Source organism: Rutilus rutilus (assembly GCF_951802725.1).
Source record: "Rutilus rutilus genome assembly, chromosome: 5".
Lineage (NCBI taxonomy): Eukaryota > Metazoa > Chordata > Actinopteri > Cypriniformes > Leuciscidae > Rutilus > Rutilus rutilus.
This window is the reverse complement of record NC_140213.1, coordinates 29,040,656-29,052,771: the sequence shown is the minus strand read 5'-3', so window position 1 is coordinate 29,052,771 and position 12,116 is coordinate 29,040,656. Positions and strand designations below refer to the sequence as shown.

Sequence of the window (12,116 nt, the reverse complement as noted above, 5' to 3'; positions counted from 1 at the left end):
TCAAGTAAGTACAGTAGTTATTGAATGCTTGTTGTCAATGTGCAAATAAAATGTCTGACAATTAATGTTTGTTTTTGCTTTTGATTTATACATATCAAACACTCTTTCTCTAAATAATTTGGTAATCTCAAGATGTAAGTATAATATTAAATTAAGCTATTCAAATATATGTCCTAAATGTTGTAAATTGTTATTCATGAGGTCTTTCTGAATGAATTTGTTATTGAAACGTGTTATGTGAAATTTTGATTTGTGAAATAAGTTTAATTGACAAAAATGACATAATTTACAATATTTTATTAACTTAAAGGGATAGTTCACCCAAAAATGAAAATTATGTCATCATTTACTCACCCTTAAGTTGTAAGGGTGTAACCTGTATGAATTTCTTTCTTATGCTGAACACAAAAGAGGATATGTTGAAGAATGTCAGTAACCAAACAGTTGATGAGCCCCATTTACTTCCATAGTGTTTTCCAAACTATTGAAGTCAGTGGGCCCCATCAACTGTTTGATTACCCATATTCTTCCAAATATCTTATTTTGTGTTCAACAGAAGAAAGAAATTCATACAGGTTTGGAACATCATGACAGAATTGTAATTTTCGGGTAAACTATCCCTTTAAGCAATGACATTCATTCAGGCAATTGTGTAAACAAGAATGTGGCCACTAGAGTGCACTCTAGTCATTCAAATAAAAGGCAAGATAGACGAAAAAGAAAGAGAGAGGGAGAGAGAAAAGAAGCCTTCGAAACAAAGGACTGCAAAAGTTTTTACTGTAAAGCTAGTTCTGCATACAAACAGAGCTTTTGATGAAAAAGGCAATAACTAGATTTATCTGTCTCAGCCTCCCCAAAGCCGAGCAAAGAAACTGAAGATGATCATTTGTTCAACAGTTTCCCACTGTGCATTTACGAACTGAAGCCTAATGTCAGCATTATCTTCTCTCTCACATCAGAAAGAGGAAAAGCTGGATCCCCCCTCATTTTCCCCAGGGGTCTCTCTCTCTAACCCCGACCTCATGTTTTAGTCCCGCCCCCAATCCAAGCAACTATCTGCATGTAAAAAGCCACAAGTCACGGAAAATCTTAATTGTGCCTAAAAAAGGCTGAGCGCACTTAGTCAAGCTTAAAATAAAGGATGCGTATGAAGAAAGACAGTCGGCCAAGGAAATGGGATTTACCTTGGAAAAAGTACATTATGCAAGCGTTTCTCTAGTGTTTATTGGGCTGAAACACTTAGGAATTTTTTGCTCAAACTTTGAGCTCTTTCCAAATGCATGTATGGACACTAAGGGAGGCAAACATGCGCAAAGGTCTTGGGATATAACTCTGTTTTCGTAAACAATCTCATCTGTTGTTCCTGAAGGTTTTTTTTTTTTTTTTTTTTTTTTTTTTTTGTCCTCCTCTCCGGAAAACACTGCCAAGCAACTTTTGTGGTTAATGGGGGCATTGTAAGTTGTTTTCAGGGGGGTAAAGGCAACCACGGATAAAGAAGGGAAAGAGAAGTGCGGACTATTTATCAATGAACTGAGAGAAAGCAAGAAGGACAAGTGGGAGGACAGGCATCGCAATGGCTGAAAGGGAAAGCGAGAGAAAAGCGCCTGTCTGTAGAAGCGTCTCTTTCAAAAAGTTGGATAGCTGGAGCGCAAAGAAGCGCAGATCATTTGGAGAGGACTTGGATAGGTGCGGTGCCCTTCCCCCAGACGCTGTAGAGCACAGCGCGCAGCCATCACAAGCGACGCACGCTGTTTCTGTATCCAGAAAAGTTTCCAAAATCTCAGCGGCCAGCCTCTCAACCGCAGACCTCAAGAAAGCGTCTCATGGAATATATCCATCGGTTCGTGAGCTCTCTGAGAAGTTCAGTTTGAGCACAGCCGGGACACAGAGCTCATTAGTCAACACTGGAAGCGTTAAAAACACAATAAGTGCCGACGATTCGTCTTTGAACGAGAGTGGCTGCTTATCCAAGGAGTTTTCGGAGTCTGTGAAAGAGAAACTCAAAGACAGTAACAAATGTTGCTCTGCTCAAGAGTCTGTGTCAGAATCGGATTCGGACAGAGCAGATAAACACAGGCTCAGGAAGACTGTGGGTGGCACAAATACAGGTAAGATACATTGTTTTGAAGTCCTTGGTTCTTATTTTGCCTATTAGGGCTTAACATATCGTCAACCATAAACAAAGACACTTACTATAACACGTCTGCTTAAACTTAGGTACTGATCTGGTTTGTACTTAAAACTTGGCGTTGTGTAGGCTACTGTATATCGTTGACTGTTGTATGACAGATTGCCAGTGATTTATCTACATTTGAATGGCTGCTTGATGAATACATGTAAATGCATTTAAACTATCATACTGTGAGTTAAAAACACAATGTTTTTTGTCTTAGGGAGCCCAACATGCAAATCTCGTCGTGGCTATCACCCTTCCTATGGAGAGACTATTCATGTTGATGCAAACTGGCCAAGCGTTACTAAGATTAGAGAACTATTTGGCGATGGACGCAGAAAACAACATAGGTCAACTTCAGATGCTGATGACTTGAAATCTGCCTGTCAACACCTCCAGCATTTTGATGCTAAAGAGGGCATTTCAACTCCAGACAAAAGTGACAAACAGTTCCCCCACCAGCCAAGGGGAGCCTGGCAAGACACAAACAGCTCTCATCATGACAGCAGTGCATTGTATGTGGACTATTCAATCCCTGACTTCCATAATTTAAGTGCTAAAAGCAATTCTTGTGAGTTTTTGAATTGTGATTCTACACCTGCTCCCCCACCACACAGTAGATCGACTGCTTTGCCCCTCAGGTCTCACCGTTGGCAGCTGCAGGAGCAGAGACAGAGGGCAGAGCAGCCACAGCCACCGGATAGCTCGCATTCCACGCATAACTCTTCCCAACCACAGACAGGGCCCTCCGTAGAACTAGCCGGTGCTCGGGGAAGACTGAGCTCTGGAGAAGAAGACGAGGAGTTAAGTGGATGGACAGTCGGTAACTTCCCTCAAAACAAGCATGGCACTAGGGCTAAATTGAGAGGAAGGTCCTCAGGCAGTGAGGAGGACAGCCCTGCAGCACTAACTCAACACAACAGGGACGTAAGACGGCGCTCGCTACGGAAAAAGAAGAAAAGCAGTTGCAGCAGGGACAATGAGGAGTCAGATGACAGCGACAACCAGCCTGTAATGATGGAGCCGTATGATTCTCAGACGGTGGGCCGCAGGATTGAGGGTTTCCGCTCTAGAGGTTGTTATTCGGGTATGTCATGGGCACGAGACAATCCATCTCAACGGTCTCATATGACTAAGGACAGTTTTAGGCACCTATATAGAAATTTTGAGGGGTCAGTCGGAACTAGCACTGTTCCTCAGGTGTCACGGGTTTCAAAAGTCACCATACCCTCATTTATATCCAGTCCATTGGGGTCAAAAAATAGTAGCAGGTATTCTAGCACAGAGACATTAAAAGAAGAGGATAAGCCAGCCAACATCCACAGCTTCAGCAGGGCATCATTAGCGGTTCTGAGTAAAACATACCATGGCAATGCCACTATGTACCGCTCACCTAGTTTTGGACATGGAGATAACTTTTCTCGTGCCTCAGTTCGAGTTCGCCCTAAGCTTGTGCCCAGCCTGATCCCAGCAGACTGTAAAACAGGCAGTTCAGAAAACAGAGTATTCTGTCACTCCTTAAATAATGAGAAAGACAGGAACAGGATCTCTATGTCCAACCCTGACATTGCCTCAGAAACTCTGTCGCTTCTTAGCTACCTTAAGACTGATCTGTCTGAGTTAAGAATGAGAAAAAAAGGACAAGATGATGAGGACAATCTGAACTCTGATCAAGGCGCATCTGTGTACAGAATGGGCTCCAGGACAAATCGGCCGCACCATGGACGCCCTTCACTGAAGGATCTCACTGCTACTTTGAGGAGGGCAAAGTCGTTCACTTACTCTGAGAAGCCACTAGGACAGCAATATTGTAGCGGGCCAAGTTTGAGGAGTTCTTCCGAGCAACGGCTAGACTCTGAAGGCAGTGGTGAGCAGGTGGTGATTGCTGACAGGGAGGTGGAGAGTGATGACTGCAGAAGTACCTATGGTTACGAAGAAGCAATGCCGACCCCTCTACAAGACCGCTATGTACAGGAAGCCAGACAAGTAATAAGAGACATTTGTCAAATGAGTGAAAGTAAGGATGATGATGATGATGAGGAAGAAGACCATTTCAAGACAAAAAGCAGTGACACTAAAATAGACACTGTAAAAGAAAATAAGGCAAAACAGGAGGTGAAGAGACTTGAACACCCTGTTTTTACTGGGTGTAAGGAAGGGGAGGCTGATGGAAAAAGTGAAAAATGTTTACAGAAGGGAAATTCAGAGGAGAACATGTTCTGTGATAAGTCATTGGATGAACTCTCTGGTCATGAATCTAGCCTGACAGATGAAGGAATTGTCACAGAGCCAGAGGTTGGCTCATATGGGGGGCTGCCCTGCAGTAAAGACTTGCTGGGTCAGACTCTCACCATTTGGAATCAGTCAGGGTTGTACGAAGAGCAGTCGCCTGATACAACACCAGAGGAATCTCTTTCATCTCAGGTTCCGTCTGTTAGGACAGAGCATGAGGGAGTAGCCACAGGAGGAGACATTAGCAGCTGTAAAAATGTAAACCAGGGGGCCTTAGAGGCTCCGTCTACTCCTAGCGCTATTCGCAGGAGAAGGAAATTTTCCTCAGCTGGAAACAATGGTTCAGAGTCCAGCAATGGCAGTAACGGAGAGTCGAATGGTGAGTCTGCATACCGCTCCTTGAGTGATCCCATGCCTCATAGACGTTGTTCAGTTGCAGAGGATGGCGGAAAGAGCTTCTCCATGGACAGCAACCTGCTCGGTTCACTCTCTCTAAACTCCAAGGTGGGTGGTGTGGAGTCCTCTGCCGCAGACCTTTCTGAATATACAGGCAGTGCCGCCAGTGACCTTTCCGTGTGTAGTGACAGCCTGAAAGATTACAGTACTGTGATTCAGAGCATTGTTTGTGAACCTGGTGCAATGGACAATCTTATTGATGAGAAAGCAAATGGCAAGGCTGTGAAGAAAAAGAGCTTTAGTGACCCCAGTAGACGTGGAGACTTGGCGGATACAGTCCTAGAATTTCAAAAGCATCCCAGCGAGCCAATTAGTGAACAAGAACAATCCATACCACCTTCTAGCAGTGAGCCTATCTTATCTGAGCAAAGAGATGAGCTATGGGCACTGAACAGTGAACAACGACAACTTTATTGTCCAACCAGAAGGTCTCGTTCTCAGTCTGAGCATGTTTTGCCCTCCCACCTTGGTCATAATGGAGAAACAAAAGCAGCAGGGGAGACCTCCTTTCCTTTTGATCCTAAGCTAGCTCAGGTTTTGTCTCCTCGCATCACTCGCAGAAGCCCCAAAAAACGCACAAACCGCTTTACCCATCAGGTGTCTTGTGATGACGGGGATCAGTTGGATGAACAAGGCGAAGAGCAGTCCTCCACATCCATCCTCCCCCAGCTTCCAACCTCAAAGGTCAGACCCAAACATGTGCGTCATGCCAGTGAACCTGCCACATTTGTGCCTATCATTCCTTCACATGCCCACGTACCCCAGGATCTCCAGAGGTCTAGCCAGGAGTCTTTACCGCCCAACAAAATAGTCCCGGGGGAGGACACCCCATCATTGGAGGACGTAACTGAGCAGTACATCTTGGCCCTGAACTCTCCAGAGTCCCCTGCGGAGACCTCAGCAGCCACTGGTGGGGTTATTCTGGAGGGCACTACTTCCACACCTTTAGATCCCACCACTGAGCCAAAACTGGAGAGGAAGTCCAGTGAGGAACTTTCCACTGTCCCTCTGAAGGCCAAACCAAGAGTGGTGAGTGATGTTCTATTCTCTATTTTGGGTATTTAAATGTCTTTTAATTGTTTGTTTATGGCGAGTTATGACGTACGTTCTTGCAGATGTGTATATCTATAAAAACACAGCAATGATGGTTGATTTTTAACTTTCTAATTGTTTCTTACTGATGAAATGTATATCTTGTGAGCAAAGCAAGTCAATGTGTTTTTGCATAGTTTTTAATTTTATGAGACCTATTCTGGTGTGTTGGGCTGAGTTAGATTAAGGATAAAACTCATATATCACTCAGTCTGAAGAGAACTTGGATGAAAATTTCAAGGCCTTTGGCTTGAGTGGGCATGTGTGTGCAAAATCATGTATTTATTTGTGTACTGTTTGACATGTTGTTACCTCAGGTTGTAATGCAGGCTGTGCAGCTGAATTTACTGTTCCTGACTTTGATGAAAAGAGCAGAATGATGTTTCTTAGAAATATGAAGGGCATATTTCCCCCCCCTGCAGGTTCTTCTGGAATCATGTTGTTGTTCTTTTACTTAGCCTACCTTTGTTTTGGTCCAGTGCCTGCAGTGTGTTTGTGCACTGTGTGTGCATCTCTGTGTGTGTGTTTCTCCCTCTGTCTGCTGCAAATTCCTTTGTTTCCTTGACTCTATGAAAAGTCATAATATTCTGGCATTCTACACATATTTTGAAAGGAATGCTTTACCTTCTTATGTATTTATATAATGTTTTATCTGTTCTATTGAAGGTTAAAACAGCTGAAATTAACCTTCAAAAAAGGCTTGTGTTACCAAACTGACCTTAGGGAGAAATGCCATTCAAATACATCATATTTAAGAGCGTTGTGCTTGGTAGTGTATGGCCGAGAGTTGTGATGTTTTCCGAAGTCTTGCAAACTCTTAGTGATGGATTATTTCTCTGTATGACTTGGTAAGCCCTCTGTAGCACGGTTGGTCTGTCTTAGACACTGGGTTTGGTCATAGTTTTCCTCAGTCCACCTTTTATGGTGCTGTATTTTCCTGAGATTTCGTCTGTGCCAGCTTGTCCTTTCAGTATTGTGGTCCACTTAGGGCCGTGTTTGGAGCGGCCTGATATTGGATGATTATATAAAGGGATGAGTTTGAGTAACATTCTGTTGGCCTCTATAGCTCCCAAATTCCTTTTTTTTTTTTTTTTTTTTTTTTGAAAGGGTCATTATGAAGTGCACAGTGGGGAAATGTTTGTATGGCCTTTTCATTCAGCCGGGATTATGCAGTCTAATTTGAGTCCATCATTGACAGAGGCTTGGAGACTTGCACACGCTTTTCACTCTGTTCTCAGGCACTCGCACACACACACATTCGTATTGCGGCTAATGATAACACAAAGTGTAAATAGAGCTAAATGTTCCTCCTCTTAAGCTCCAGGCACATTTCCAGAGACTAATGCCTGCTTTATGACATGTATAGGGCTGTTTGATGTTTCTTTCATGTTTTTTCTCCATCATTTTTGAACAGTGTCCAAAAGATTTTGTCTGCAGCACATGCCATTTGTATATGAATATAGAGGATTCAGAAAGTATTTGTACACTTAAGCCACAGTTAAATATGGATGAGTGTCATTGCATTATATAACTAAATATCAAAGCAAATGCTTATCTTTCCTTTTAAGAAATTCCAATAAGTTTGGTATGTAGTCATTTAATTAAATGACATTCAATCTCTGGCATTCAAAGTGTCCAAATACGTTTTGGGGCAAATGGATTGCATTTTCTTTCAGTTTATTTAAAGTAAAGTTATAAGTTGTTATTTCCATATGTTTGGAAGTTATTTTCTGTGATTTGGGTTATCATGTAATCACTAACCACAGTATAATGGTTGTTGTTAGGTAAAAGTTGAGGCCGTGGTAATTATCTTGACTGCATCACTGTACTTGTTCTTCAGCGAAAGAGGAGAGTACGGACATCTGACACTAGTGGGTTAATGAATATTGAGGCTTGGAGTGCTTCAGAACATAAACACAGGGTGTTTATTACAGGGGCTGCAGTGTGTGTGTGTGTAGAGAGAGAGCTTGTCTGTGTGAGACGGGTTAGCCAAGTATTCCCTGAGGTTGTGATGATCAGAAACTGTAAACACACCCCTGAAAAAAGAAGGAAAAACACATGTGGACAGGCTGTGGATGGGAAAACGCCCTCGGATTGAGCTCTTTGTGAGTAACCTGTGAAGATGTCTCAATGCTGCGGTAATGTGAAACGGATAGAGGAGGGTGAACACATTGTGCTCAGCTGTACAAAGACAAGCAAAAGATCTGAGATAAAAGAACGTAACAAAAGCACAGCCTGCTAAGTAACCCCCATGTATATCACAAATGTGTGAGTGTTTGTGTTCATAAAGTCATACTGACAAAAAAAAATCGAAGTAAGTTTCTGATGCTCTTGAATAAACTGAAAAAGAACTTCAAGGAGGCATTTGGTTGATTATCACAGGTTTTTCTTTTTCCTTGGTTAAGTTTTAAAAACCAATCATATTAATTGGAGTTAAATTAATGCACTTCTATGAGGTATTTTAGAGGGTTTATAAGGCGACGTGAAGTGTGTGTTTTTGTGAAGCACTTGAATTTAATTATTGAGTTAAAAATCCTTAAAGTCATCTAAATTGTCCATTTTTGAGATGAGATTACCTTTCTAGTTGTATGAGCATCTGGTTATGCATTAATGATGTAATACCATTTGCTGGAGTTTACTCCATGAAAATAGTCATTTTCATGACATTGAAGTTGAAGGATTGGATATAACATTGCATAAAGTAAGCCATTCTAGTATCAAACTAGTTTCATGTTAACGCATATGTTTTTTGAGGCTATATTTTTTTTTAAATCAGTGCATATTGTAATGTTCTTGCCCCATTGATTTCCATTGTAAGTGCCTGTAAACACAATTTTATATTTCAAATACAACTGATGGAAAAGGCTTGTTTGTTTCAGAAGAGATCTCAACAAAGTCTCAAACTGTACTCTGTTTGCCAAAAAACAAAGTCTGCAGTCAAAAGTCACTGATTTTAATATGATCTCAAATAATCTGATTGGCTATCAACATTTATTTAATAGCTCTATGACTTCAGCATAAGCTGGTCTGCAGGTCTTAACTGGTTTAAGGGGTGTGTGTGTGTGTGTGTGTGTGTGTGTGTGTGTGTGTGTGTGTGTGTGTGTGTGTTTGTGTTTTTTTAGCAGGAAGGGTAGGGACACAGTTTTAGTGTGTGTGTCTCTGCTCCTTTATCAGCGCCTGTGCCGAGTGATCCTGCACAGACAGGAAGCTGGGGAGCAGAAACAGGAAGTTGTTGTGGTTACTAATATGTTTGATGAGCTGCAGAGGCTGGAATGTGCCGCTCTGCTCGGGAGACTGTTTGGAAACAAAGTGCCAGGCATGAGACAGTGCACACACACACACACACACACGCACACACACACACACCAGACGACTGTGCTGTGTTTGCATGACTTGTCAGAGCTTTGATGCTGTTCTGGCTGTAACTGCTGCTCAGTGTCTTTAGCTGGATTAAAGGCTCAGTTAAAATGAGTGCATGTGTTTGCTGTCTGCCTTCGATTGAACTGTTGTCTCAGAGGGGGGACACAGTCATGTCTGTGCCGTTCCTTCTAACCGAGAGTAATTTCCTGTGTGTTCACTTCACTCAGACACTTGTGAGTCAGTGTGTTTTAATGTAATGCCTGGATGTCTTGGAGATGTCTGTAGATTTTCTCACCCTTAAACTTGCTTACACTGTCCCTGCTGCTATTGTGAACGATTGATGTGTTCATGCGTCTGCTGAAGAATAAAAACAGCTTTACTAGGCTAAGCTGGTTTACGACTGGTTAAAAGGACCGTTGACTGATTTCAAAGGTGTTTTGACACTTTTTAGCAGCTCAGGCTGAAAGATTGCGATCCATTTTAAAGGGATAGTTCACCCAAAATTTTTTTATTCTGTCATAATTTACTCACCCTCAAGTTGTTCCAAACCTGTATGAATTTATTTCTTCTGCTGAACACAAAAAAAGATATTTTGAAGAATGTGTATTGTGTAACCAAAAAGTTGATTGGCCCCGTTCAATTTCATTTAGTTGCCAAAGCCATTATACACTCTCAGAAAAAAAGGTACAAAAGCTGTCACTGTGGCGGTACCTTTTCAAAAGGAATACCTTTGTACCTAAAGAGTGCATATTAGTCCCTCAAAGGTACATATTGGTACCAAAAGTGTACATATTAGTACCTAAATGGTACATATTAGAACCCTTTTGAAGGGTACTGTCCCAGTGACAGCTTTTGTACCTTTTTTTCTGAGAGTGTATATAACATTTTCTTTCACCTCTTCTCTGTTCCGGCTGTTGTGTTCATGGCCGTTTTGCAGTAGTGAAGGAAAAGAAGGCCACATTCCTGGTGCCTGTTTAAATGAAAACAACAGGAAAACAACTAGACCCCGTTTTCTCTTCTCCTCTATTTTCCTGTGCTCTTTTGCTCGCTTCATTTACATTCAATCAGTACTTTATTTTCTCCCTCCTTTCATTTCCAAGTATCACTTTTCTTTTCTTTTCTTTTCTTTTCTTTTTTTTTTACAGCCTTCCTGTCATCCATTACTCCCACTGTTCCTCCCTGTCAGAGTACCTGATATCAGGGCTGAATCTCTTTTCTGGAAGAATGACAAAAATGACTTCATCCCTCCACAATGTTCCTCAGCTCCTGAGCTGTCTGCATATGGCTTTCAGAGGAGGGAGAGAAAGACATTAACAGGATGAGCCGCTTTAATGGACAGATAATAAACTTTCCTTCAGAATAGGACAATCATTATAAAGGTTCAAGGAATATTGTACTACTGTTTGTATAGTGTTATTTTATTTTTTTTATTAATATTTTGAATGAGTTTTTTTTTTTATATATATATATATATATTTGTAGTTTTCATGGTAATTTTAGTTTAATATTAGAGTCATTTCATAGGCTGTGTATATTATGTCCCATCCCCCACACAAATTTCGATGCACAGTACTTTTTGGACCACTACCCATAATTCCATCAGAGCAGAAGCATTCACACAGGGGTCACGACCCCATGAGACATCAGGGCTGTGTTGTGTCGGGTGATCATTGTGACCTGGACTCGACTTCCTCTGCTATCTGTTATCAGGAGTATTGTTTCCATTCCTTCTAACTTGGTTTTATCCATTGGGATTTGATTTGGATTGCACTGATGCCCAGTATGTAGTTCTTTCCTTAATGCATTTACACATTCATGATCTGATTAATCATGGTCCAACTATTTTTATTACTTCTATTTAGATGTAAACCCCTATCCATCATCAGATGAGGCTTCTTCTGGTGTTTTCTACTGTTGGTGGTCTCTGTAAGCATGAGGGTGCTCGCATTTACAGTTAAACTCAAGCGTTCTGTCATGCAGATGAGGGTAAAATACTGCCAGGATCAAATCTCACACCAGATTAGTTGAACTTGGGAAATGTCAAAGTGATTGGAGATGTAGGTGGTTTGTCAGTATGAGGGCTCACCAATCAGAACCAGTATTTTTTTTCTTCATTTCTATAATCCGACCACCCATATCTCCATCTTAGGCTTCTTTTCTTGTTCCCCCCTCCTGATCAGTTTTGTTTTGCTCTAAACTGAGGTCTGGAACTCAATTCTTCAGCATCAGTGTGATAGACGCTCGAGAATGCGTGTTACACTTATTTTACAAGTGTTTTAAAATTCCTCATGTTGCCCCCTCTCGAATTGAAACTGTTTTTAGAGGTCACTTGTCATTCAGTCGACACTTATCCACTCTTACTTCCAGTAAAAGAAACGCAGGAGCTTTCCGTCAGGAGCAAAATGATGCTCAAGGCCTCATGATAATCAAACAGGTGGTTTATCTCCGAATCTTTTGTATAACCACTGCCTGAATTCAGACCTTTGTTATTTGAGAATTACACCATGTCTACGCTGGACGTGACAAAGCGACCGTTGCAAATTCATTGTCCTTCCTATGAAAAGTATTGCAAGTGCTTGGTATACAGCATAAATAGGAGGCATCAGTTTACTTCCGACTATTTGTCGTGTCGCACCGCATCCATTGTAGACAGCATCACTGATTATAATGGGTTTTGTCGCATCGCACCGCTCACATCCGCTGTAGACACGGTGTTATTAGTGGTTTTCTCTTGCGTATTAGGTTACTTGTTTTCAAGTCTAAGTTTTTCTTCAAAAGGTTATTTTTAAAAATATATCTTTTA

The 12,116-nt window shown here is 41.5% G+C and overlaps 1 protein-coding gene across 2 annotated transcripts in view; it reads left to right on the top strand.

The window, feature by feature from the left end:
- Positions 1–1,110: 1,110 nt before the first annotated feature.
- The window catches only part of arhgef17 (Rho guanine nucleotide exchange factor (GEF) 17), a 95,710-nt gene continuing 84,704 nt past the window's right edge, over positions 1,111–12,116 (top strand). For both annotated transcript variants that reach the window (XM_084408827.1, XM_084408826.1), the window contains exons 1-2: positions 1,111–2,108; positions 2,394–5,890. In XM_084408827.1, coding sequence (XP_084264953.1) covers positions 1,574–2,108; positions 2,394–5,890 — 4,032 coding nt within the window. In that variant the 5' untranslated portion in view covers positions 1,111–1,573. The remainder of the gene's footprint in view (positions 2,109–2,393; positions 5,891–12,116) is intronic.